Here is a 27694-nt window from a genome sequence, read left to right as displayed (position 1 = left end):
TAAACATTAGGAAGACCTTCCTGACAGTAAGAGCTGTTCGACAGTGGAATTTGCTGCCAAGAAGTGTGGTGGAGTCTCCTTCTTTGGAGGTCTTTAAGCAGAGGCTTGACAGCCATCTGTCAGGAATGCTTTGATGGTGTTTCCTGCTTGGCAGGGGGTTGGACTGGATGGCCCTTGTGGTCTCTTCCAACTCTATGATTCTAACACATCAAGCTCTTGTGAAATAAGTTAAAAAGCCTATGGGGTAGACAATATGTCTAGCTGTCAGAGTTGGGTTGGAATTAGTTTAACCAGGAGATTGCCTACAGTGTCCGTACTGTACTACTTGCAAAAACAAGCCAAAGCTTATAGATATCAACAGGGGCATAGCTAGCTGCTCCGGCACATGGAGCAGCGGGGGCAGGGTGAGCTGCCCGGGTGTGTGTACGGTGATCTGCACGGGGGGGGGGGGGTTGCCGTGGAGGACACAAGCTCCACACTACCATTTCAGGCAGTGCAGGGCGCCGAGCCACCGCATCACTCCCAGGAGAGATGTGTGACTCGGGCACACTGTAGGCCAGGCTCCGCGGTAACTGCCACCCCCCGTGCTGTGCCAGACACCTGGGGCAGACTGCACCCCCCTCCCTATGCCCCTGGATATGGAGCTTGATGCTTGAGTCAACCCCACCATTCAGCTATCATGGATAGTGAGTGTATATACTAAGTTTGCCTTTGTGCTTTTTCCTGCCTCTCCCACTGTTGCCTTTTCTCAATCTGTATGGCATGAAAGGAAACCATGTACCGCCAGGTACTTTCAGTTTTTCACTCGCTGCAAAATGAGGTGGTGGTTGGATATTTTGGTTGTTCTGCACTACTGCACAGTTTTGCTGTGAGTTTTATGCAATTGCACAATTCTCATGGGACTTTAATCGTACAAAACAATCTGTAGAGAAGAATTTTCCACAAGGGTGGCAGATAAACTACTGCAAGAACAAGAAAAATAAAAATAAAAAAATCTGCCAGTGGCCTGTTCAGAATGAGGTGATTCATTGCTACAGTTTAGTTCTGTTTGGGAGCGATTTGAAAAACAGAAGATGGTTAAGCCCAACGCAGAGCAAACCATTGCAAATTAAAACCGCGATCCAGCAGAGATAAAAGTGTCAGGCAAACAAGCCCTATAGCAATTGCTGCCTCAGACCATTGGCCCGTCTAGCTTGGTATTGTCTTCAGTGACTGGCAGTAGCTTTCTGGAGTTTCAGACAGAAGTCTTTCCCAGCCATACCTGGAGATACTTGGGATCAAACCTGGGAACGTCTGAATGCAAAGCAGTGGCTGTGCCACTGTGCTACAGCCCTTCCCAATATATTCCCCTATGTGAAGTCTTGTTGCTTAATAAATGACCACAGAAAGCTAGAAAGATCTAATATGTATAATCAAGTGGTAGAGCTTTTCCAATAGCATACCGCTTTGGGCTATAGGTGAAGGGATTCCACAACATGGTCCTCCACGAAAAATAAGCTCCTTGCATGTAGGAAACCTGCATGTGATTACAAGGAACCAGTCTGCTTCCCTCCTTAACAGTTTGTTTTTGAAGAGTGATGATGGGAGTGTAAATCTTAATTTGATCCAGGACTCAGGGCTTATCCACACTTAGCTTTCCCCCCACGCTTTCCAGGCACAGGTCCATGCTTAAAACCCCCGTGTCCAGGCATGTCCAAAATCTGCTCTTTAGCACTCAGTCAGAGCAAATGTCAATTCAGGTTTTCCATGGATTAACATGGACATGAAGCCTTAAAGCATGGACTCTGCCTGGAAAGAGTGGAGGGAAGTTAAGTGTGGATAAAAGCCCTCGGTCCTGAAAGGAGACTGGCGCTTCCAAATTCAGTAGCGGTAGTACCGGTAAGTCCAAAAGAACTTAACCCTGAATGGAAACTGTAGTTTTCAATCCAGTAACAGCACCAGCTCCAGAAAACATAAAGGGTTAAGATATGAGTATCTGGGGAATACAGGGCTTATTTCAGTTTGGTCAGATTTTAGACCTCCAAATCTATTCGCGATTCCAGAGAACATCTTTTATTTACTTATTTATTTATTAACTTACTAGTTACTTCTCACACTAAAGTGAAGGGAAGAGAAGGAGGGGAAAGAATGTATCTGATAATACATCAATCTAACATAACATTTATGAAAAAACAAACAACACACCTGCCCTCTATCATTAACTATACTTAAATAATAAACAAAGAATGCATGCACACACTAATTAGCAGATAAACAATTATTTTTCCCCTTTAGCCTCCCCGCCCACCCAAAAGTCTGGTGTCAGGCCAGCTGTTTCAAATCCATGCTGGGTGGGTCTTGTATTCTTCTCCAGGGATGTTCAGACATCTCTCTTCTCCCTTCAACACTGAGCAGTAGCAAGGCAAAGCAAGAAGATGATAGCAAAGGTCCTGTTAATGAACTATTCGGTTTACGAACTCTGCAAAACCCAGAAGTAGTGTCCCAGTTTGCAAACTTTACCTTAGTCTACAAATGAAAGCCAAACGGGGAAGGGCACCGAGAGCAGGAGGCCTCATTAGGGAAAGTGCACCTTGGTTTAAGAACGGATTTGGTTTAAGAACGTACTTCAGGAACGGATTAAGTTTGTAAACTGAGGTACCACTGTATTGAATGGTTTCAAGTAAGAATAGCTACCTGAACTTTACAAACAGGGGGGGAAAGAATTATAATCCAGGTTTAAAGTGCATGGCTGCTTTAACACTGATGTGAGACTTGCAGGAAATCTCAGTGGGTTGAGCTCTTGTACAAATAATAAGTGTGAGAGAGGAAAAAAGGTAAGTTCCCTTTTAATAGGTCATGCCAGGCAGATCTGTGTGGGGCTGGAGTGCTGAAGTGTCTGAAAACTGAACATAGCACACATACCAACATCCAAAGGATAATGTCATAAGCGAGCCAATACACACCCTAGTAAAGTCAACAGCAAATCTCCCATTGATTCTAACACCATGTGTTTTAAAAGAAAGTTATGAGAAGGACATTATTTGTGCATGGCTTTAAAATCTGTTCACCATCTTCAGAGACAGCTTAAGGACTATGTGATGTGGCAGTTGCTATGGTAATGACTGGTTTCATTATTGATTACCCAAATAAAAACTTGTGTAAACCTACATAACATGCTGGCATGTAATGCTCCCTTGGGGAACCTTAAGTTGTACTTCTTTTCCTTAGTCAATTTTTTTCCTCCCCCCCTCTCTCCCTTTCCTTCTCTGCATTTCTATTTCAGGGTTTTCTTTGGCTATGAAAAATCTGTCTGAACACAATGGTAGTGAAGTATCCACATTATCTTCTGCAGATCAACACATACATTTCACGAGGACCTTTCATCTTACTCCCAGTTATTGCTCCACTTCATGGGATTTTTTATTTTCTCAATACTAAGTTGCTATTGCAGGGTAGATGAAGTTTCATCTACAGCAAGCACTTCCATTCCAGTTGCAGGTGCTGTACGGCTGCATGAATGCCGCACGCAGCTATTGGCCAGTGCCCATACCGTTTCTACTGTTCCGTGACACAATCTCCCTGTCCATGCTTGTATCACTTTCTTAAAGTTTCTTAAAAACTTATTTTTATATACCCAGGATATGAATGGTTTATGCCCAGGGTATATGTCCAGGATATGAAGAGAGCTTCCCAAAGCACTACTTGAGAAGAAGTCTTTATCTTGCCTTTTTAAACTGAATACAAGACAAAATTGATGAATGCCACCAAATATAGCCTTTGTTGTAAAACTCTGCCCTGCTATTTTGCCAGCTTTAAAAATATATATTTAATTTTGTGCCATGTGTTCTTATTGCTATTTAAGTGTGTATATGAAGCTATGTTAGTCATGTGACTAAACTCAAGGATCAGCTTTTGGCATTTAGTTGCAACTGCCTGAAAATCTGTGTTTGTTGTGACTGGGTGCAAAAATCTCATCTGTGCTCAGTTCAGCATGAACAGTCAGAGCAGTCACATAAGCAGCTTAGCCTGTGGCAGAGCCATTTAAAGTCAGCATAGGCTTTCAAAAAAAAAAAGGAAAGGAAAGGAAAGGGAAAGTGACAGCCACAGGGCCATATGTTTGCCAAGGAGCAAAACCTGGCCACGATTGTTTTTGAATCTGGTTCCTTGACAACCCCCCCCTCCCCTCACGTGGGGGGAAAAATCAATTTTTCATTAGCATATTAATGCAGTTACTTGCAATCTGTGAGGTAACCCACCAGACTCTGATTTGAAAGGCTTTTGTGCCTTGTAACTGCCTAGTTGTAGCTGCCCTAAAAACTACCCTGCTATCCTTCCTTGCAAAACTGCAGATAAATAGAACGACGATTAGATTTGCCCCTAATTAACAGTCACCAGTGTGTGTATTAATAGATTTATATCTCTGAATAGTGAAAAGAAATATGTCAGATAATAACATTCAGTGTTTCGCCAATATCAAGGCTTTGCATTTTCTACATTAGTAGATAAGCCTGTGATATTTTAGCACGCTATCTTACAAAGACAGGAGACTTGCCATATATGTCTCAGTTTAAGGTCACACCAAGCAAATGCCAATGGTTAAGGGAACTGTAGAACACTAATTTTCATGTTTATAAGTGGGAAGAGAGATTAAAGTAACCTGTGTTGACTATGGCCAAGATCAAAGATGTAACAGAACGGCTGCAAGGAATAATAAAACCCACCGACAAATACCCCTTCCTTTTGGTGCATGTGGGAACCAATGACACTGCAAGCCATAGCTTACAGAAGATCAAAAATGATTATGAGGCTCTGGGCAGGAAGTTGAAGCAATTAGATGCACAAATTGTCATCTCTTCTGTCCTCCCAGTTGAACGACATGGCCCAGGGAGAGAGGGAAAAATAGGGGAAGTGAACAACTGGCTTCGCAAATGGTGCAAACAGGAACGGTTTGGATTCCTAGATCACGGTCTGCAGTTTCTTGATGATGGACTTCTGGCAAGTGATGGACTGCACCTCACAAAAGTTGGGAGGAATGTTTTTGCCACAAAACTCAAAAACCTCATCAGGAGGGCTTTAAACTGACTTATGTGGGGGAGGGAGACAGTGGTCCTGAAGGTAGGAGTCTATCAAATGCTGAAGATGATCATCCAAATGTCAAGGACCAAATGGAGCAAGCAGCATGCAGACCTAGTGGTGGGACGAAAATATCCTTAAATAAGAGACATGGGGGAATGATCAACGGTCTTCAATGTCTGTATACTAATGCACAGAGCATGGGAAATAAACAAGATGAACTTGAGCTCTTGGTACAGCAAACTAAATATGACATAATAGGCATCACTGAAACCTGGTGGGATGAGTCTCATGACTGGAATGTAGTAATAGAGGGATACAATCTATTTAAGAGAAATAGACCAAACAGGAAAGGAGGAGGAGTAGCTTTATATGTTAGGGATATGTATACCTGTGAAGAGATCCAGGATTTAAAACTTCAAAGCCAAATTGAGAGTATCTGGGTCAAAATTAAGGGAGAGAAAAACAACAGTGATCTCATTGTGGGAGTTTACTATAGATCCCCAAGCCAAACTGAGGACACAGATGATGCCTTCCTGGAACAGATGGCCAAGCATTCCAAAGGAAGTGAGATAGTAGTAATGGGGGATTTCAACTATCCTGATATTTGTTGGATGTCAAACTCAGCCAAGAGCATAAGGTCGAACAGATTCCTCACTGGCCTTGCAGACAACTTCATTGTCCAGAAAGTGGGAGAAGCAACAAGAGGATCAGCCATTTTAGATCTGGTCCTAACCAATAGTGATGACTTGGTTAGTGGGGTAGAAGTGGCAGGATCATTAGGTGGGAGTGACCATGCTCTTCTGGAGTTTATTATCCAGCGGAAAGGAGCAACCAAGCATACTAAGGTCCAAATTCTAGACTTTAAGAAAGCCGACTTCAGAAAACTTAGGGAAACGCTGGGTGAAATCCCATGGACAGTAATACTAAAAGGGAAGGGAGTTCATGATGGTTGGGAGTTTGTTAAAAGGGAGATATTAAAAGCACAACTTCAGGCAATACCAATGAGACGGAAACATGGAAGGTGCCTAAAGAAGCCAGGCTGGCTATCTAAAGAACTTTTGACTGAGTTAAGATTTAAAAGGGATATGTACAAAAAATGGAAAAGGGGGGAAATCTCCAGAGAGGAATTCAAACATATAGCCAGCACGTGTAGAGACAAAGTCAGAAAAGCTAAAGCACAGAATGAACTCAGGCTCGCCAGAGAGGTTAAAAGCAACAAAAAGGGCTTTTATGGGTATGTCCGTAGCAAAAGGAAAAACAAGGAAACAGTGGGGTCACTCAGAGGAGAAGATGGTGAAATGCAAACAGGGGACAGAGAAAGGGCAGAACTCCTCAATGCCTTCTTTGCCTCAGTCTTCTCCAAGAAAGAAAACAACGCCCGACCTGAAGAATATGGAGCAGATGATTCAGCAGGGGAAACACAGCCCAGAATAAGTAAGGAGGTAGTACAAGAATACTTGGCTAGTTTAGATGTATTCAAGTCTCCAGGGCCAGATGAACTACATCCAAGAGTATTAAAAGAACTGGCAGAGGTGATTTCAGAACCACTGGCAATAATCTTTGAAAATTCCTGGAGAACAGGCGAAGTTCCAGCAGACTGGAGGAGGGCAAATGTTGTCCCTATTTTCAAAAAGGGGAAAAGAGAGGACCCAAACAATTACCGCCCAGTCAGCCTGACATCAATACCAGGAAAGATTCTAGAGCAGATCATTAAGCAAACAGTCTGTGAGCACCTAGAAAGAAACTCTGTGATCACTAAAAGTCAGCATGGGTTCCTGAAAAATAAGTCATGTCAGACTAATCTGATCTCATTTTTTGACAGAATTACAAGCCTGGTAGATGAAGGGAACGCTGTGGATGTAGCCTATCTTGATTTCAGCAAGGCCTTTGACAAGGTGCCCCATGATATTCTTGTAAAGAAGCTGGTAAAATGTGGGCTAGACAATGCTACCATTCAGTGGATTTGTAGCTGGATTACTGACCGAACCCAAAGGGTGCTCATCAATGGCTCCTCCTCATCCTGGAGAGTAGTGACTAGTGGGGTGCCACAGGGTTCTGTCTTGGGCCCAGTCTTGTTCAACATCTTTATCAATGACTTGGATGATGGGCTTGAGGGAATCCTGAGCAAGTTTGCAGATGACACCAAGTTGGGAGGGGTGGCTAACACCCCAGAGGACAGGATCACACTTCAGAATGACCTTAACAGATTAGACAACTGGGCCAAAGCAAACAAGATGAATTTTAACAAGGAGAAATGTAAAGTGCTACACTTGGGCAAAAAAAATGAAAGGCACAGATACAGGATGGGAGACACCTGGCTTGAGAGCAGTACATGTGAAAAGGATCTAGGAGTTTTGGTTGACCACAAACTTGACATGAGTCAGCAGTGTGATGCAGCAGCTAAAAAAGCCAATGCAATTCTGGGCTGCATCAATAGGAGTATAGCATCTAGATCAAGGGAAGTAATAGTACCACTGTATTCTGCTCTGGTCAGACCTCACCTGGAGTATTGTGTCCAGTTCTGGGCACCACAGTTCAAGAAGGATACTGATAAGCTGGAACGTGTCCAGAAGAGGGCAACCAAAATGGTCAAAGGCCTGGAAACGATGCCTTATGAGGAACGGCTTAGGGAGCTGGGTATGTTTAGCCTGGAGAAGAGAAGGTTAAGGGGTGATATGATAACCATGTTCAAATATATAAAAGGATGTCATATAAAGGAGGGAGAAAGGTTGTTTTCTGCTGCTCCAGAGAAGCGGACACGGAGCAACGGATTCAAACTACAAGAAAGAAAATTCCACCTAAACATTAGGAAGAACTTCCTGACAGTAAGAGCTGTTCGGCAGTGGAATTTGCTGCCAAGGAGTGTGGTGGAGTCTCCTTCTTTGGAGGTCTTTAAGCAGAGGCTTGACAGCCATCTGTCAGGAATGCTTTGATGGTGTTTCCTGCTTGGCAGGGGGTTGGACTGGATGGCCCTTGTGGTCTCTTCCAACTCTATGATTCTATAAGCTAATGTACCAGATTATTTATCTTGGGTTGTATTAAACTAAATTCTACTCAAAGTAGACCCAGTGAAATTAATGAACTTAAGGCAGTCATGCTATTTGATTTCAATTGGTCTATTCCAAGGGTATGCAACCTAAGGCGCGTGAGCTGGATGCGGCCCAATCGCCCACAGTCCGGCCCATGGACGGTCCAGGAATCAGCGTGCTTTTACATGAGTAGAATGTGCCCTTTTAATTAAAATGCACCTCTGGGTTATTTGTGGGGCCTGTCTGGTGTTTTTATATGAGTAGAATATGTGCTTTAATTTAAAATGCATCTCTGGGTTATTTGTGGGGCATAGGAATTTGTTCATTTCCCCCCCCCCCCAAAAAAAATATAGTCCGGCCCACCACATGGTTCGAGGGATGATGGACCAGCCCACGGCTGATAAAAGTTGCCTTGGTCTATTCTGAGTAAGGCTAGCACTGGCTACAACCCACTGGCTACTATTTATTTGTTCAATTTATTAGTTGTCTTTTATCGGTCATTATCCCAGGGCAGTATACAACACTTAAAACAACACACTGAATAAAACCACTTAAACATTAAATCAGCACATAAAAAAACCCTAATCTTATAAAGCTGAACCACAGCAATACATCTGATCGTGAACCACATCAAAGGTGACCATCATGATTGTAACAACTGCTGTGGAATCTCCCTGCTGAGTACTGTGAGGAAAGCCTTTGACCATGTAGTTCTCAACAGATTACTCACTGACAGGGTCTATCCTGAGTCACAACATGGTTTTAGAGCTCAGAAGTCAACATGATTTTCTCACTGCACCAGCTCCCTTCTTGGTCTCTACAGCCACAGCAGGCACTGAAACTCTCCAATGGTTTGACTTTACTACTGCTCCATTGTCTCCCGAGACAGGCTGATTGATGCCAGCAACCACTTTCTCCACTTCCCTACTGCACACAGATATATTATCTCAGCACATATATGCACTGAAAAACACATTTATATAACACACCATATATTCTACAGTCACATTTAAATTGGGGTGGGAAATCCGTATCAGTTCAAAGCCTTTTAAGCTTTAAAAAGTTGTATTCAGAATTAATGTATGCATAACATTGTGTGTTAGCGTTATAGTTGTATCATAGATAAATGAGAGTTCATTCACACTCTCACTATCAGTGGGCTAGATCTGAAGACAACTGTCTATTTGACAAAAGAACACACAATTCAGAAATTAGAGGGGGCAATCCTGAAACCATTATATAGTACTGGGATACGGCATTATTTAATATTTCTACTGAAGGACAGTCTGCAGCAAAACAAGCAATGTTTGCTGGAGAAGATTCCAGATAAACAATCACATTACTATGTGGTCATGGCAACCGCCCTAGACATGGCCTGGTTGATAAAAGATGACGTTCAGGCCCAATTCAAGACCCATCTCTGTTGCCAGTGTCTGATATGCACAAGGCAAGACTGAGTGATGTGTACCTTTCCAAACTCCTCAGAAAGTCCCTTATCACACCTCTGATCATCTTAGTGATGCTGTCATCCAAAGCTTAAACTATAGTATATAGACGTCCAAGTTACAAATAAAAAAACCTCACACAGCCCCGCCCATATCTTCAACCAAATTATTTTCAATGTAAACAGCCCTGCTGAATTAGACCAGGGGTCCATTTAGTTCACAATCCTGTTTCTCATGGTTGACAGCCAGATGCTTCCAAAAATCCCACAGTCAGGGTGTGGTGGCAATAACACTCTCTCAGCATGTGGTATTTGGAGGGGGGCACAGAACCATGATGGCTATTAGCTGTTGACAAGACCTAACTTTTATGAATTTGTAATCCCCCTTTAAAGCCATCTAAGCTACTGACCACCACCTCTTGCGGCAGTGCGTTCCATCCATTTCATTATACACCAGGTGAACAACGCCTAACTTCCCCACCCCTGTCCACACCTGTCCTTACTGGCTCCACCACACAAGGTACCAAGGCAAAAGGTGGGGAAGCTGGCAGATTGCTGCACCAGCCTGGAGCTGCCACAGTGATCTGGCCCGACGGCATCATCTGAGGCTCAGTTGCAGAAGGAGTCTGCATTACTCTGTTAGCTTCTTTTGCCTGTAATGAATCTACTTTCCATTTTCACTGAGAGAGGGATAAAAACTTGCCTCTATCTTCTTTTGCTGTATCATGCATGACTTTATAAATCATTTATTGTGTCCTGTTCCCTTGGTGTGGGTATATATAGACACCCACCCACCCTTAAATTCCCACCAAAGCTTTAGTCTTTCCTCACTGGGAGATGCTTCAGCCCCCTGATCTGCACCTGAAGCTGGGCAGTCAGAATTGTACAATATACTTCAAATGTCCCCGGACCATATCTAGCACATTACTAAGCAATCTCTTCCTAGGGATCCCTAGCCAGGGCTTTGCCTTTTTCACAGCTGTTGGAGAGATGTTCCCTCAGGGTTCATGACGCAATGTGTGTCCCAGCTTTCTTTTCTAATTGCTTCCGGCTTCTTCCCACAGCCATAGTCCTCCCACAGATAGCCACAAAGCACTTGAAATTTTTGCAAAGTACATTTCTTTACCGCCACTCTCTTGCTTGGCAGGAGCAAAATGAATTAGTGAGTAGGGAACACTGAATTCAGTGTGATTTAGGCCGGGTACACACCACATACATTTAAAGCACACACGCACGCACGCGCACACACACACACACACACACACAGATCATAGAAACTATAGTTTGTCAAGTGCTGGAAATTATAGCTTTGTGAGGGATAAACCGTTTCTATGTGTGTGTTCTTTAAATGTGTAATGTGTACACAGCCTTGCTCTTGGGATTTTAACATTCTGGTAGGGGTTCGGGTTGCAGTTTAAGAGACTGAGCTGCAGTACAGGAAGCCTCCAAGGTTAACTTGTCTCTGCCAAGAAGCCACAAGTTCCACACACCTGCAACATGGACCTGATAATATTGACCTTATGTAAAGGGTTACTGAGAACTTTATTGATAAATGTCTAGCAATGCAATCCTACGCATGCCCCCAACCTCAATTTAGGATTTATCTATTTTTTAAATATTAATGGTATATTGATTTTTAAGGCGGGGGAAATCTTCGCAAAGTGGTTTGCAAGCCACATATCGAACAAGCAATGAAATACAACCATAAAAATCACAAAAAAATCCAAACAATATTTCCAAAAATTCCAAATAAACCATTGAAAGCCAAGAGGATAAAGGCTAATTCCACACAAGATAACACCAGGTCAAGTTAGTTGCTAAAGGCAGCGGTGAAGAGGGAGGTCTTTGAGGCCTGCTTAAAGCCTGCAAGGGATGGGCTTGACCGATGTCCCCTGAAACTGCATTCAACAATTGCGGTGCCACCACTAAAGAGACCCTGTTCTCAGGCTGTACAAGCTGAAATATGTTCATAACAATATGACCAGACCATATTGAGTGCCTTAGTCCCATCGCTCTCTGACTCTGTATCAAGGTTGGTGCAGGAGTGATGTCATCTGCAAAATGTACAGCTCAAGGCTTCCTCAGAGTGAGCCACTGAGGGTTCTAGGCAGTAGAAGCTGGTGTCCATTGGGACTAGTAGGGTAGAAAGCAAGGAGACTAACAGTAGGTGAAGGCAGAGATCGTAATAGCCACAGCTACCCCATGACTGGTTGTAAGTAAGAAGGCAGACGAGTTGTGTGATACTTCCCATTCTCCATAACGGGCCAGTCTCCAATAGCTCTAGGGTCTCTTTCTGTGGGTCAATACCTAGGAGACCTTTAACAATCCATGGATGGCTTAGGAGACCCTTTCTATCCTAAAACTCGTCTATATGATTGATTGAAGAGTGGAGGTGGTAAGAAGAGACAGCATGAAACAGACTTTAAAAAAATCTAGTCCCGTTTCAAAATCTCTCTGAAACCCAGCAGCAAACTCCAGCTTCTGCACTTTCACTTAATTCAAGGCACAGTCTATTTTTAAAACAAGATGCCCCAAAGTGTACTTAATAATAAACACACATTTGAGTGCCGATGACATAATTTAAAAGGCTTAGAAATACTCAACAAAGAAAGCCACTCTTAATACTTGATCTCAAAGAGATCTACAAATAATAAACAACTCTCGGTACTATATTTCGAAAGTGAAAGGGGGGAGGAGAATCATGTGTAAATTAAAACATTCAGAAAGAATTTAATAGACTTGAGAGAGAGAATCCTAAATATTTTTTTAAGTCCCACTGAAAACAGTATGATTTACTTTCAAGTAAACATGGTTAGGAATAAGCTGTCCAGCAGTTCCCCATGCCTAGAAAGACAGATCAGATCTCCTGGCTGCACTGTGGCCCTTTAGTACTAAGAAAAATATTTACATTTTCCAAACAAACAGCAGTTGAAGATCAATGCATCCATACATACACATGAAGGAACACTTAAGGTCATCAATATGTGCAATTCAGTTTTTGTTCCATTATAAAATGAATGCTAATTATAATGCATGCACTCACCGCTTGACAGATAATTGGGTATTTTACACGATTTATTCCACCAGCAAAAACAGCAAAAGTGAGAGCAGAATGGAAACAGAAGTTGAGAAGCATGTGCCAGCCTTTCCTGCTGATTCGAATTGTGCTGTTTGAAGTTAACAAAAACAAAGTCATATCACTGTTGTGAAAAGCACCACATAAATCATAACAACACATTGAACGTACAGCCCTGAATTCCAAAACCCAGGAGTGCTTCAGGTGACCAGAGGAGCTTGGGGTTGTTTCAGAAACTGTTGAGCCAGAATCGTTATTTTGTACCATCAAGCCTTGCTTTCATGGAGGAAGCATTACGGAATTGCAGTGTTTGAGCCTCAACCACTTCCTTGGGTCACTTTCTCTGTGTTATTTCACTGAATTCTTAACACCACTGCCCTTTCAACACATGTTAACAGCTATTCTATTACCTAACTCCATGATTCAGTTATCCTGCAATGACTCAGATGCAAGTGAAATCGTTTGTTTAACCAGGGGCTACAGGGGCAGGGGAGCTGGCTCTCTCTGTCTCTTTGTTTTCTTATTTTAGCGTTCAATTAGCCCTTTGAATGTGTAAACAAAACAGAGCCCAAAGCAACTCTGAATGAGGTTGTTATGCAAAGAAGCTTTCAGAAAGATGTACTACCTACAGAACAAGGATTGTGGTTTTTGCATTAGGCTTAATTAACAACAAAGTCAACATTTATTTGGCTGTTGCCTTTCTGCCCCACTTTCCCTCCAATGAGCTCTGGGCAGTGGGGTTCTCAAGCAATCTGTTACCAAAGCTGGCTCTAGTGGCCGTTCAGCTTCAGAACTGGAACAGGCAATGTATCTCTACGGCATTCTCTGAGCTAAGCCATGTGCTATAGGAAACAAACGGGCTCTCAAGCTAAGTACTCATGTCTACTCCAGTGGCATGCAATTCCTTCTCACAAAACCCTAGAATCTGGAATGACCCAATGAAGCAGAATGTTGGAAAGTTCAGGACAGACAAAAGGAAGTGCTTTTTCACACAGCACATGGTTGAATTAGGGAATTCAACTCTGATGGTTTTAAAAGGGGGGTTAGATGAATTAATGAAGAATAAGGCTACCGAGGGCAACTAGCCATGACACTAGCGTACTACTTCTTGATTGTGGGCTCCACATAGGGACCTGGTTGGGCATTATGACAAGAGGATGCTAGACTAGATGATTTGGATTGATCTCTCAGAGTTCTTCTAATGTTCTTAAGGGAGAAGCAGCATAACTCGTTCTTCACAGGCTACTGAGAGGCCCTGACAGCACAGGAAGGAGACCTACTACTCTGCTTGCATACCACAAAGGTTGCATACCACAAAGGCCTTATTCTAGAGCAGGCATCCCCAAACTTCGGCCCTCCAGATGTTTTGGATTACAATTCCCATCTTCCCCAACCACTGGTCCTATTAACTAGGGATCATGGGAGTTGTAGGCCAAAACATCCGGAGGGCCGCAGTTTGGGGATGCCTGTTCTAGAGCATAGACAATGGAGGAAGTAGCTTGATAAACAGACATATTGATTGAGATTTTCAGTGCATATTGCACACTACCGTATGCTAGAGGAGTATGAAACACCCTATTAATCAAGCATAGACAAAACCAAGCAAGCAATACATCAGTTATTGCTGATTTATGTTTATAGAGTACAATAAAACAGTATTTCTATGCCAATTACTTACAGCAAATCACATAAAATGACACCCATACACAAGTAGCATAATGCCTATCATGATGATGAGTGGGGTGTGTGTGTGTGTGCGTAGCCTGTATATTGAGAGAATCCCTGGAGTCCACTATACCATAAGACACACAAGGGACCTCACCATAAAAGTGTCTTCATGGGCATTGGAAGAAAACTAAATTATTCACGCCAATGGGAAAATTTAAATGCTTTCATTCCAAGGTAACATCCAGGTGGGGATTTCCAGTATCTGGTGTCCCTACCATTGAATCAAGGCTGCTCTTGTCTGGATAGTCCTATTGCAGATAATATTTATTGATCCCCACTAGCGTAGGAATGGGCCATCCAGATGTTGCTGAACCACAACTTCCACCATCCCTGACCACTGACCAAGTTTGCTTGGGACTGCTGTGAGTTGTAACTGACATCTGCAGGACCACAGACTCCCCATCCCTGCACTCGAGTGTGATGACAAGGTGTTGTCAAGTAGCTTAGGTGGCAACAGATAAGGTAGCAACTCAACAAAATTTAAAGAATGCATGGGCCGCTACACAAGTTACAGCAAAAAACAGGTACATTTAAAGAAGTCAGCAGAAGCCCACTGCTATCCCATCACACTTGTGGGGGCTATATGGCCTTTTTCTCATTCTGTATGCTATGGAGGGACACATTTGGGAAAGCATTGCCTGTGAAGCTTACCAAGGCATACTGTATGCGCAAGGGTGGAAAAGATGTGCATCCACGATACACGCTATGGAACAGAAGTCGGTACGCTCAACGCTGTTATTGCAAACTGACACTAAAGGAGACCATAGTGCTCTCCTTTAATGATTAGGACTGCTACTAAAGGATTTATTTGGGGTGACACCACTACGTAGTGTCTCTGCATGTGGCCCAGAGTGAAGCACTTCTGTTGGAGCTTGTTAACGTATTACAGGAACATCTCACAGAAATGTAACACTACTGTAATGTGCATGCAATAATTCCCTTCAGGGAAAGGCAATAGTGGTGGTAGATGCTATGATCCAACCAATCACTGCCATTAGCCACTTTGGAGTAGATGCACTGATGATCCTTATTGAATTTTGATAGGGGAGGGTGCCTCTCCACCAGCCTCCTGCATCTCCCCTTCCCCTGCTTAAAACTTTATTAGCTGCAACTGGCAGGTGCAGCAGTGGCAGGTAGTGAGAAGGGTGCCTGCCTTTGTCCCTCTATCCCCTACTCCCTCTAAGTCCCAATGAATGCTGTGTAGCAGTGCACCAGGATAAAACGCCTGGTGATGTATGAGAGAACTGCATCTCCCTTCACTTGTCCTGGTGCCTGAGCATCTTGCCCCTCTCCTTGTGTGTCACTGCTGCTGCTCCTGCCAGCCACCAAGTCTTTTTAAGAGAAAGGGAGGCATGGCGAATTAAGTGCTTTGGGAATCAAGAAGGGCTGGAGCAGAGGGAGGAGTGCAATGATTTCTAAAATGCCAGATTGCTTGGGAAACAAGCAAAATTATTTCTGATAGTGAGGATGAAATAGCTCATTGCTGAGCCAATGTAATGTGAACCAGGGGAAGCTCTTCCATCTCCATTTTACATGCTTTCTTGAAACCACACAAGCAAGATACAAATGATTCAAAATAGATGAATACATAACCCCATCTATCCTGCCAGCCTGGAAAATGAATCCTGGATATTCTAAGTAAATTAAAAGTAGTGTAAGTATATCCAAGCTCTGTTGCTGGGTGGCTGAGATTTCCCCATCAAATGTCATGAGAGAGGGATGTCCCACCCCTCGCAAGCAACCCATCAAGCGGTGGAAAGCTGGACGGCATCTACAGCAAGGACACAGGTAAAGGTGGCTAAGTTGGGGGCATAACAACCTGGTCAAGTCCTCGGCTTGCTTTTGGCCCCAGAAGATGGCAGCTCACAGATAGCTTCCCCCCCCCCCTTTTCTGAGTCTAAGTGAGGGATGCAGCGTACCTGAGATGATAAAATTTACCAAATCATGCATGCCAGAATTCCCACTGGAGGTCCAAACATCAGAAAATTGGATGGGGCGGGGAAAATGTGAGTTCTGAGCACTTTTTTTTACTGCAGAAAATGGAATGGAAACAGAGGCTGGCTCAAATGAACTGTCATGTTCCTTCTTACCTGTGATGCACAATATAGGTGATAATTGAAGCAAACAGGCACAACAGCATAACTGCAGTACATGCATAGACCACAGGGTGCAGGAACTCCCCGGGGTACTGGGGGAGGGTCAACACTGTCTTCAGATCCTGCCAAGAAAGCAAAACAAAACAGATTAATCTTCTAAAAGTATACATGAAAAAGATTGCAACCCAGTGCTGCACTATACTGGACTTCTTCAAAGGGATTTTTTTAAATTTATTAATGGTTGTTGTCGTCAGTCAGAAACCTTGATCTATAGGAACATGCCTGAATTTAAGATCAGCATCTGAGACTCTGCTCTCTGGTTCACCAGTAAGTACTTGGAACTGAGTCTTTTCAGGGCGCCTTTCATCTTGGAAGACTATTCCCAGGAATCTGTTTGGACCCTTCTTTGTTGAACTTTAGGAGAGCCTTAAAGACTTTCCAAAAATTTCCACTCCCCATGTGGGTAACTTTATGATGCTGTGTAATAGATGTTTCTAACATATGCTTCTATCTTTTAATGTCATTTTCATAACTTGGAATTCTGACATACGGGCATATGTTATATGTTTGTGATTCTTGATGCTGCTAATTGCCTTGCATGGGTAGATACCCGAAAAGATAGGTGATTGATATATATATATATATATATATATATATATATATATATATATATCAAAAACAAAAATATATAAATCCGTGGTTTAGTCTAATTATAGGTACTGTATACATGGAAAGAAGTCGGCTAGCTTTACATACTATAGATAACAACCCTGTTCTTATTTACATAATCAGTTATACCTGCCTGAGAAAGCAATTAGTCAGAGTCTGCAATTTCACTGGGGTCCTTGTCCTGTCTTTCAACTGACTTTGGCCTCTCATTAGCTCCTTGAACCTTTGTGAAAATAAGCCCACATTCCTGTATACCATTTACTGCTTCCTTCATATGCAAATATGACATTCTTCCACCCAATAAATGCTTGCCAGTCTTTGACAGAACTCAGCATCAAAATTGAGTCACATCTTTCCCCCAGTTTGTGGGGTAGCATCCATACCATACATTTATACAGTAGCACTCTTCAGACATGACTTAACCTGAGGAATCCCAGGAACTGTAAGGGTGCTGGGATTTTAGCTCTTTGATGGGTTCCCCAGCAACTCTCTGAACCCTTAACAAATTGCAGTTTCTGGGATTATTTGGAGGAAAGCCATGACTGGTGCAAACATGCTTTAAATGTATGATGTAAATATGACTTAGATTCAATTTTTTGCCAATAAAGTAAGCCAACCCACTTGACTAGTTCAATGAATTAGCAAACTGGTATCTTGCAATGGAGAAAGTGATGCAGATAGACCTATTTTATTTATCCAAGATCATAAAGCAGAAGACCTAAATAAATGAAGCTCATTATGAAGGCAGTGCCAGGGGCTTATGGATTCTAATTCAGAGAGTCTGAGAATTTCACCACCTTTGACCTCCAGAATCTGTAGGACAAGTGGGTACTAAGGGTAGCATTATGATCATTTCTATTCTTAGTATGAATAGTACACCCACTCTGTGATTGCTAGAACTCCAATTCCAGCCAGTGCCTGAACAATCAAAATATAAATTTTAAATTTTTATCTCAGCCGAAAGTAAAGAAATTCAGCAGAATTCCAGCAGTGTTCCCTCCTCTCCAAACCAAGGTTTCCACTTACAAACAGAAAGTTCCATATACTGTACAATCATAAACTAGACAATGATACTGCACTTTCAACAGATTTAAAGCAATCATTTCAAATACCCATCAATCAAACATAAAAACTGAAAGCGCTGAAACTGTAACAAAGTCAGCTACAAATCAACATCAGCCTGCCACTCCCTTTACCCAGCCCAGCAAATGTTCCTTCTCATTAGAAACATCTTGGCATTTTTCTAAAGACCAAGAGTGAAGCGGTCCAGTAATCCACCCCTAGACCTGAACGCCACACATAGCAGCCAGTTATGCACTGCCAGAAAAAGAGGCTGAAAGAAGAGACCAGTTTGCACTAAATTTGCATCCAATAATTTATATACTGTTGCATGTCACCCCAACCTCTGCCCAGTGCAAGATTCCAGGGGGTCCAGGTGCTTACACATGGTTTGTGTCTCCTTTGGAATGAGGCACAGTGGAGACTGTGGTGTCTTTATGATATGTGGGTTTTTTACACATATATACAACCTGAGCCTGTGATGGAAAGGTTCACAGAAGTAACACCCAAAAGGGTCTTGTTTCTCCCATAGCCACAGCCTTGGATTCAAGCAGAAATCAATCGTCTCTCTCACTCTCTCTCCAGCTTGCTGCTTTTCCCTGCAGCTCACATCATTGCCAACTCTCTGATCTCAACTCTGGCTTTGTCTTTCTAACTGCAGCAAGTTGAGGGATGGGCCCCACTGGCTCCCACCAATATGTTATCTCACATTGAGCCTCTTTCCTTTGTTTCCCTTAATGGCGCATTACCCAGGCGATCACCTCCTTAGGTGTCCTATATTTTAACACTTGCTGAATCCAGGGATTAGAAGGATCTCGGCATACAGCCCAACACTCCAAACTCATAAGAACACACAGGCACAATTTTAGAAACCATTATTATAATTTAAATAGAAATGCAATATATCTCACCCTAGGAAGATACCAATCCTGTTCAGCCTGCTAATCAGGGGCTGCTAACTGCTGATGGGCGACTTCAAAGCTCCTGCTCTACCTTCCTATGGTTTCTCATCCTTAAATCAAACTTGGACTGGACACCTCTCAATTAGAGAACACCTTTAAATCAAGGAATGTCAGCAGATGGCTCTTCAAACTAGACTATGGTCCTCTGTAAGGTAGGACATACAACTGCTCTAGTCCCAAAGGAAGAATCCAAGGAGACATGGAGACATGGTTGATATCCATGTCTGGGAAATATCTGTATGGGGTTCTTCCATATTCATTGCACTTTTTCCATGAGACAATTTCTGCTACTACTGAAATGTTCTAATGTACCTCCTCATGACAACCCAAATCAGCTGCTTCTTACCTGCTTGTTTTGCTTCTGTCAAATTGTTTAGCTCTCACTTGCATAGTGGGTACTGACATAGGCTGCTTTATGAAGACCCAGGAGGCATATAAGTAAGGCCTCGTTTGCTCTTTGCTACTGTACAGCCTTTTTGTAGATATTTCCAGCTGTTCTGCTGTCTGCAGATGACATAAGAAATACCTTTTGCTCATTTTGTGAGCTTTCAAATGAAAGGAAAGCTCACTATTTATATTATAACATACTTATTTCTATGAGGATAGATTTTCCTGTATTATTTTAAATGAAACAGGACACAAACAGGTCTGAGGTTGAGGAATGAATCCTAGATGGGATCATAGCTGCCAAGTTTTCCCTTTTCTCGCGAGGAAGCCAATTCAGCATAAGGGAATTTCCCTGAAAAAAGAGAACTTGGCAGCTATGGATGGGATAGAACAGGAGTTCTCAAGCTTTCAGCTCCCATGGGTGGCAATAAAGGTGTCTGGGGGAACTTATGTCCATAAGTGCCACACTAACAGCCCCTGTTATCTATTTAACACAGTATTTCCCATGCCTATAAATTGACCTGTTCTGTTCTTGAATTTTGGGCTGTGTGTTTGTTGCTTTAGAAATTGCTTAGCCATTTCCTCAGCGTAAGGTGAGAGCTTGCTTGTGCTTTTGGTATTTCTTGTAATAAGAAATGGAAATTCTGCAGTAAACACTGTGCAAGAAGGCCTTCTGCTTGCTTGCTTGCTTGCTTGCATGTGTACATGTATGTGGCTGGCGCATGCCAAGGCCAATCTGCCTTGGCCTTTGTGCATTAAGCCTTGATTTCTAAGGCCACACAGAGAAAGGGTTATGTTATGCCTAATGTAAAGAACTTCTGAATTAGCTGTAGCCAAGGTACTGTATCTGTAAACCCTTGGATGGCATTATGCATAAGTTTAATTGTAAGCAGTGCATTTGATTGTGATGACACTTGGGATTGTTGAATATTTATGCTGTGATTCTGCACCTATTTATACCTCCAGAAACATAAGCATGTGCAGCTCAGTGCAGAACTGTCGCCTTAATGTTCAACAGGAGTGCTTCTGCCTGCCACTGTTGATTGCTTGGCAAGAAAAACAGCAACAGCAGTGGCTTCCAGCTCTCACTAATGTAATCACTGTTATGGGCTATGGAGTCTGGTTAGAATTCTGTTTACAGGCCATTTTCACTTCGGAAATTTATCTAACTGTATAGCGCCAATGGCATGATTCTAGGAAGTAACAAGGTAAGTACTTCCTTTTATGTTGCTATACAACAAAACACCAACAACACAATTTTCTTTTGGGGCGGGGGATAATACAACTGGAACTTCTAATGCTACAATGGCAGCATTAAATATATGAGTGGAAAAATACATACAAAGTAACAATATTGAGTTGCTTATAAGTGTTTCATTTAGATAGCCCAATTCAACACATACAAGAGCCTTTATCTCTGTGTATGTATGTAATCACAGGATTCATCTCATCATATTACGCTCAAGTGCCTCTATGAAAGCTAATACCATATGTCTTGTTCAGTAGAGCCATTTTGCCTACAGAAGAGTCATGAACAATCCAGCCTTTAAAGGCCATTTTCATTTAAAACTAGTCATAATTTCATCTTTAGCTCACTTCTGATCTGACACAGTAAACCTGTCAAGCGATGAAACTTTAAGCTAAAATACTATGTATTAACGGCATTGTAAAATACCCTTTATTCTGTTCTGTACACAGAAAACTGATTTCATTACAGATACATGATAAATTAATCTTGTCTGCCTTTAATGATAATTAAATCTTATTGATCTGTCAGCCTCCCCTGAGTGATCCCCCGAGAGAAAAAGCAAGCGAAAGATAAAGATAGTTTTTTTCCACACAGTATGCAAAGTAGTGTAATTGTACATCACATCTGAACAAGGCAGTTTTCTGATTTTATGTCCTAGAGGAGAATATAGAGGACATGAATATTGGTAACCGGCAACAGATATCTGAATTTTTAGAAGAGGGGACACTGAAAAATAAATATATAAGCATGGCTGAAGATGCAGAAGGAAGTCGAGCATAAAGCCTACATAGGTAAAGAAGCAGAAAACAGTAGTTGCATCATCCTTCCCATGGGAATTATTCTATTCCAGTAGTTATTAAATAGCTTCAAATAATAGAGGCCTTTTATTTCTCTTCCATGGGGGAAAGTTGTCTCAAACAGAAAAATCTATAATACAGAGAAATTGTATATAAATCTTTATGTCATGGAGGAGAAGACAGCTTGAAGGGTACCTAGAAGCAAACATCTGAGTAATGGGAATATGGTACTTGAGTCTAGAAATGTAGCGACAGCGTGGGGAGAGGTGGAGAGGAATAAATCACTATGGACATTTGCAACTGAGGTCAGATCCTGTGTCTGACGAGGTAAGAGGCTAGCCCATAAAAATCCATGCAACCATAAATTAGTCAGTTTTCATGTGTGGCAGTGCTCAGGTTTTTTTTGTGTTGTTTTTTTTTTGCTACAACACCCTAATATGGCTATTCCTCTGGAATACACACTTGTTCAACTCTTTGATGGGGTAAAATTTTCTTAAGGATTGTACTATGTGTTGAAGCAACTGAAAAGGGACAGACGTTAAAGACAATACTATTAAAGCAACGCATCTTGCTTTAAAGGACTTTTCTGTTACTACTTGATAAAATCATATAATTACGGATGGAAATAACATTTGAGCATGGTAAACATCTATTAAAACATAAAGCAGTCCAATAGATTTCAGGTTGGGTCCAACGGTGGTGAAAGCAGCAATTTCCACTGACTGCCCCTACTTGCTGCAGGCCATACCCCACACTTTTCCAGAGGGCCCCCACAGCCCCTAGGACCAGATCTCTAGGAGAAGGGAAACTTAAGTGTTAGGGGAAACTGGCAAAAGACTTGTGCTCTACCTTTTGCCAGCACAGCCACATCAGATATCATCCTCGGTCATTACAGAAAAATCTTTCCATTTTTAGTATACTTATTTACTAGGGGAAATCCCATGGGCTCTCTGTCCCCCACTGGAAGGGGGGCAACATTCAGTGAATAAACATAGATCATCCCAAAAACATTTTCCATCTATCAAACTCCATAAAATGGGATGGACTGAGGAGGCCTGGGATGAGGTATTGGGGTAACATGCTCGGTGCTGACTCCTCTGTAGTTTAATGAATCTTTCCAAGTAGTTATGGATGCAGTCTGTTCCTATCACAAGAGAGCTCAAGGCTGACACACCTAGCTCAGCAAGGAATGCTTTTTCTATATCCTACAGTGGGTGGAATGGTGGTCCATCATCACAAAAGAAATAGAAGTTGGGGATGGGAAAAACTGTAATAAGGACTGAAACCTCTGAACCACTTGCTGGAAAGGTACTTTAAAAAAGAGTCTTACATACATCCTTTACATACTTTCCTCAGAGGGACTCACTGAGGAGACATGCACAGGACTGTACTCTTAATTAAATTTCTGGAAGCATGCTAAAGTCAGCTGGTTTGTAGGCTACCGCCACAGCCTAAAGCAATAAATCATGGCAGCAATTTCAAAACAATGGCTGAAAAGTTTCTGTGAAATAAGGCAGCAATTTTGTTTTACTAGCAGAGAGAAAGTTTTGCCAACATTTTATGTCGAATTACAAGTTCTGGATTTTCAAGGCTTCAAATCCAGAATAGACTGCCATGATTCTAAAGGAGAAATGTCAAAAAGACAAATGGTTGATCACCGTTTTAAACAATGGGTATCTAAAATCAGGCTTCTCATGTAACAGTGGGCAGATTCAGTCTAAAGAAATGTCAAACATTCAGTTTCAACCACAGATAAGACTTTTCTATAGAAACTTCACTTCTTTCACTAAGCTGGAAATGCATGCTTAGTCCTTTTTAAGGTATCGCCATAATCACCCCAGTGAGGTCAACTTTGTCTAAAAAAGAGAGTAGATCAATCTCTAGAAGCATACTTGATCTATCTAGACACAAGATTTACAAGCCTATAGCTCCTAATCTACATAGTAATGATTTTTTTGTATGGAGTTAATGTAATCTGGCACAAGGGATCCATAACATTACCTAATGAATTGGAATTCGATGCCTGTGACTTGACTTATATGGACACAGAAGCATAGGGGGTGCAGCTCACCTGCACTTCTATACTGTACAGAGAACCATTTCAGATTCTGGGACAGGAGCGGGAATCTTAGAGAAGTTTAAAGGCACACTTTCAGATAGAATCAAGATTTACCGGTAATTGCAAAAACCAGTGAGTATTCTAAGGTCATTTGTGGTGCTTACATTTTTTAAGCCTCATAACAACTAGAAGAATGTTAGCAATGCAGGTCAAACAGTTACACTTATATATATATATAAACTTTTTAGAAGGCAAAAGAACCTGATATTTGGCATACCCAGTACATAGGCTCATTTAATTGTTACTATATCGAGTGAACAGATCAGAGGTGGCTAACTCCCTGTTTGAGGGCCTGATGTGACTCTCCAGGCATTTTTTTTCTGGCCCCCAAGCTGTCATCAAAATTAAGGTGTGTCAGGAATTTATTTTTTAAGCAGACATAGTGCTGGAATGGGAAGAGAAATACTAACTTGTCCCATTATTCTTATTTTACTACTACTCCCTGTATCTTCTCATTGTCTCACATATTCATTTTTTTTCTTCAATTTATTTTATGCCCTCCCTAGAATAGTAATTAATACATACCTGCATATCTGAAAAGTGTTTATATTTGTAATCCCACTTTGTAACTTGCCTCCAAAACTCTTTAGTGCATGTATTCGGCTTTTCTGTTTCCTTGCGTGATTGTCATCACACCAGGACAGGTGGAAGCACTCATAATGGAAAGCCCTGCTCCCTCCTGTGCATCACTTCCCATTCTTTACAGTCGTCCGTGAACAGTCCTATGAAGTTCTGGAGTAAGGAACCTCCTGTGTTTATGGAGGTTCCCTTTGGGGATGAGAAAGGGGTGCACTAGAGGGGAGAATGGCTTGCCAGTGCACAATTGCACAAACTAAGGGCTTAGCCACACTTCCTCTTCTCCCACTTCTTTTCTCTGGGGAAAACCCGCTCTTTAGAGCCCAATCAGAGCCAATGACAATTCAAGTTTTCCCATTTCTTCTGATCTATCACTAAAGAACGTGTTTTCCCTTGGAAAGGAGTCTGCTCAAACCCAGACTTAGAAAGTGTGAGTCAAGCAGAAAACCATTTGGACCCATGCTTCCGAGGCATGTGAATGAGGCCTAGCAAAATGAATGAAGAGGGTTTTTGTATGGCTGTAATGCTAAACATATATTTCTGGGCAGAAATCTAATGCTTATTTTTATTATTCTAAACTTAGTATATAAAATCTTGATTATTAGATAATGTTCCTATACAACACGATGAAGAATAGGCTGTGAGTGTGTGTGTGTGTGTGTGTGTGTGTGTGTGTGTGTATAGGGGTATTTAAGATAGATCTGGGAATTATGTTAAATATTATACGATCCTGTTGCTCCTAAGCAGCTTAGGGAGCACAATTAATAGGATTTAATTCTTATCATTGCCTTTCCAGTTGGTTCCACTCCTAAAGACAATCACCTCTTATTCTGCAATGCTCTTAACATCTGCCACAAGGACCCTGGCAGCCTACCAACAGGGAACAATTTCCTACAATCACATGTGATTCACTGTGCCAAATCCATCGCTGCCAAGCACTTCTTCCTCTTGAAATGTGTGTCGGGTACTCAGGCCCAAGGGCAGATGAGACAAGCAATTTGAGGCAGGGGCCTGTAGTGTCTGCCGGCGTAGAGTAAGGACCAAGAACCCTACCACAGTCAGAAACATCTCTAACTGTCAGAAGTCAGCAGATGTCAGATAGCTTTATAACAGTCAGTGGCAGCAGAATGATCCTCTGGTGCCACCTAATTTCCCAGACTAGGAGGATTATGGGCTGTGATACAAATCTCTTGGATGGAATTGCCTTCAGTTTCCTCCCTTAACCAGCAGCCAAGTTGTACTGCGAACTAATGCTGGATCTACCGAGTTTCTGGCTTGACCCCATCACACTTGACAATATTTCTGTAATCTTTCCACCCTCTTCCACCTGAGACCATTATTTTTTTTAGATTTAAAGTTACATTTTCCAGAAAGTATGCAAACCATTAGATACAACTGTTAATAAAAAGCATGAACATACTGTATTGGGAAATATTTATTGAAACATAAAAAAATAATGGATATATAAAGCTTATATATTCCTTTCTATCTTAGCTGCACCAACACTTTAAACAATTGAGCAACATCAAAACCTTTCCACTTGCTTGAACCGAGAAGGGGCCAGCCTATAGAGACACCTGGATATTTGCTTCACAACAAACAACTCTAACAGAAAACCAAACTGTAATAATTAATCTGACCATAGTGTCGTTGTTCTCACAGTTTAACAAAGAGATGGGCTAATTTAGGCCTATGCTTTATGCTGCTACACAGCAGGATTTACATTATCCTTGCAGCTATGCAAACAACATTCACAATCACTATTGCCTTACTAACGCACTTGGTCTTACTGCAGCTAAGCCTCTACACAATAATACTCCATTAAGGTGTTTTTATATATATATAAAAAAAATGTTTCCATGTAATTTAGAACTCCACAATGGTTTTTCTTTTTCTTTTAAGGAATACCAGAATTAATGTATATATCCCAGGGAACAACAAACCACAGGCAGTGCTCACATGATTTCAATGGAGTTTGCACTAGGTAGCTTTCCTGGTGGATTATTTCTTCAACACACTCACATACGATGTATTTGCAGAATTATCTCACTTAAGGGTGCTTCCAGGTGGGTGTTAACTGATGGATAGGTGCTTCTCATGCATGCAGGATTTTGCAACATCCACATGACATCACTGGCATCAAAAGGCCAACCTGAATTTCCCCCACGCCCGCCATTAATCCAGATTTACTTTTTCCAGGGAAAATCCAGTAAGTTAAAAAAAAAAAAATTACAATCCCCAACATCTGTTGCCAAAGACCCGTTTCTGATATCTCAATGACCTGTTTGCAAAGTGCACTCCTGTCTGGAAACAACCTAAACTATTCAACAACACTGTGAGGTAGATTAGGCCAAAAGAGAGAGACAGGCTGAAGGCCATGCAATGAATAGTATTAAAACCAAGATCTATCTAGATCAATTCCAATAGTCCGCCCACAACAGGAGTTTATATTTATTTGACATGTCTATATTACTTTCTTGCTGGTATTAGAGAACATGTAACTGTGACTTAGGCTAAAGAAAAGCCATCAATTATCACAATAAGAGATGCCACTTGTAACAGACACCCTTCATTGAGTATCTAGGTATTCTTCACCCATATTCATGTCAAATCTCTAACTTTCATAACCCAAGATGTCCTATTGTAGAGGAATGGTTTCAAATGACATGATGGTTGTTAGAGGTTTTCACTGATAATTTTAGAAGCTCCAAGAAATCATTCTCAATATGACGATGAAAACTGGCTTGTTTTCAGAGGTATGGAGGAGGCATATTGCTTCTACATACATTGCTTCTACATACACATACTTCAAGAGCAGGACTTGGGTGAACAAAATTATATGCTGTTTTTGGCATACTAAGAGTTTTTACGTAAAAACATGGTATATAATGGAATTTCAACCTTGTAACCAATCTCAGTCGTCATGTTAAGACCCACTAAAGGCAACAGAATGCATAATACTGCACACATCAGATTACATGAATTTAGAGTTAAAATGTATGAAGTCATCTAAAAATATATCCATGGTATTTGTAAAGAAGACCAGAAAAACCAGAGTTCCTCCCATTCAAAGTTTTTAAGTGCACCACTTAGAATTGACTCAGTTCTAGGTACGCCCAAATGGGTGTGGTACCTGCAGCAACAACAGGTGCTTTGGGGGGAAAGAATCTTGGGAACCAGAGCAGAATTCTCAAATGAACAGCTAAGTGTTTGAATATAACTTTATTTGCAAAAAAAAAGTGCTATGTCAATTGACAGCATTTGATCTTCAGATGGATTCTGAAGTATTCTACAGTGGCTGAAAAGAAACGGATCACATAACATTGAAGGCATTCCGTTTAATAAAATAGACAATAACATTTGAATTTAAGGACTCCTTGTCACAGCCTTGAGCTATGATTGGTTGACATCTGTGCTTCATCTGACAGCAGCAGATTGGTATTCTCTA

General features: G+C 41.7%; 1 protein-coding gene across 3 annotated transcripts in view; it reads right to left on the bottom strand.

Annotated features, from left to right (window-relative positions):
- The window catches only part of ADGRA1 (adhesion G protein-coupled receptor A1), a 305321-nt gene that overhangs the window by 46405 nt on the left and 231222 nt on the right, over positions 1–27694 (bottom strand). For all 3 annotated transcript variants that reach the window (XM_035137651.2, XM_035137652.2, XM_035137653.2), the window contains 2 exons: positions 16423–16550; positions 12572–12695 (listed from right to left, as the gene is read on the bottom strand). In XM_035137651.2, coding sequence (XP_034993542.2) covers positions 12572–12695; positions 16423–16550 — 252 coding nt within the window. The remainder of the gene's footprint in view (positions 1–12571; positions 12696–16422; positions 16551–27694) is intronic.

Source organism: Zootoca vivipara, chromosome 5 (assembly GCF_963506605.1).
Source record: "Zootoca vivipara chromosome 5, rZooViv1.1, whole genome shotgun sequence".
In the NCBI taxonomy this organism is placed as follows: domain Eukaryota; kingdom Metazoa; phylum Chordata; class Lepidosauria; order Squamata; family Lacertidae; genus Zootoca; species Zootoca vivipara.
Note: the sequence above shows the minus strand (reverse complement) of the source record. Positions and strands in the feature narration are given on the sequence as shown.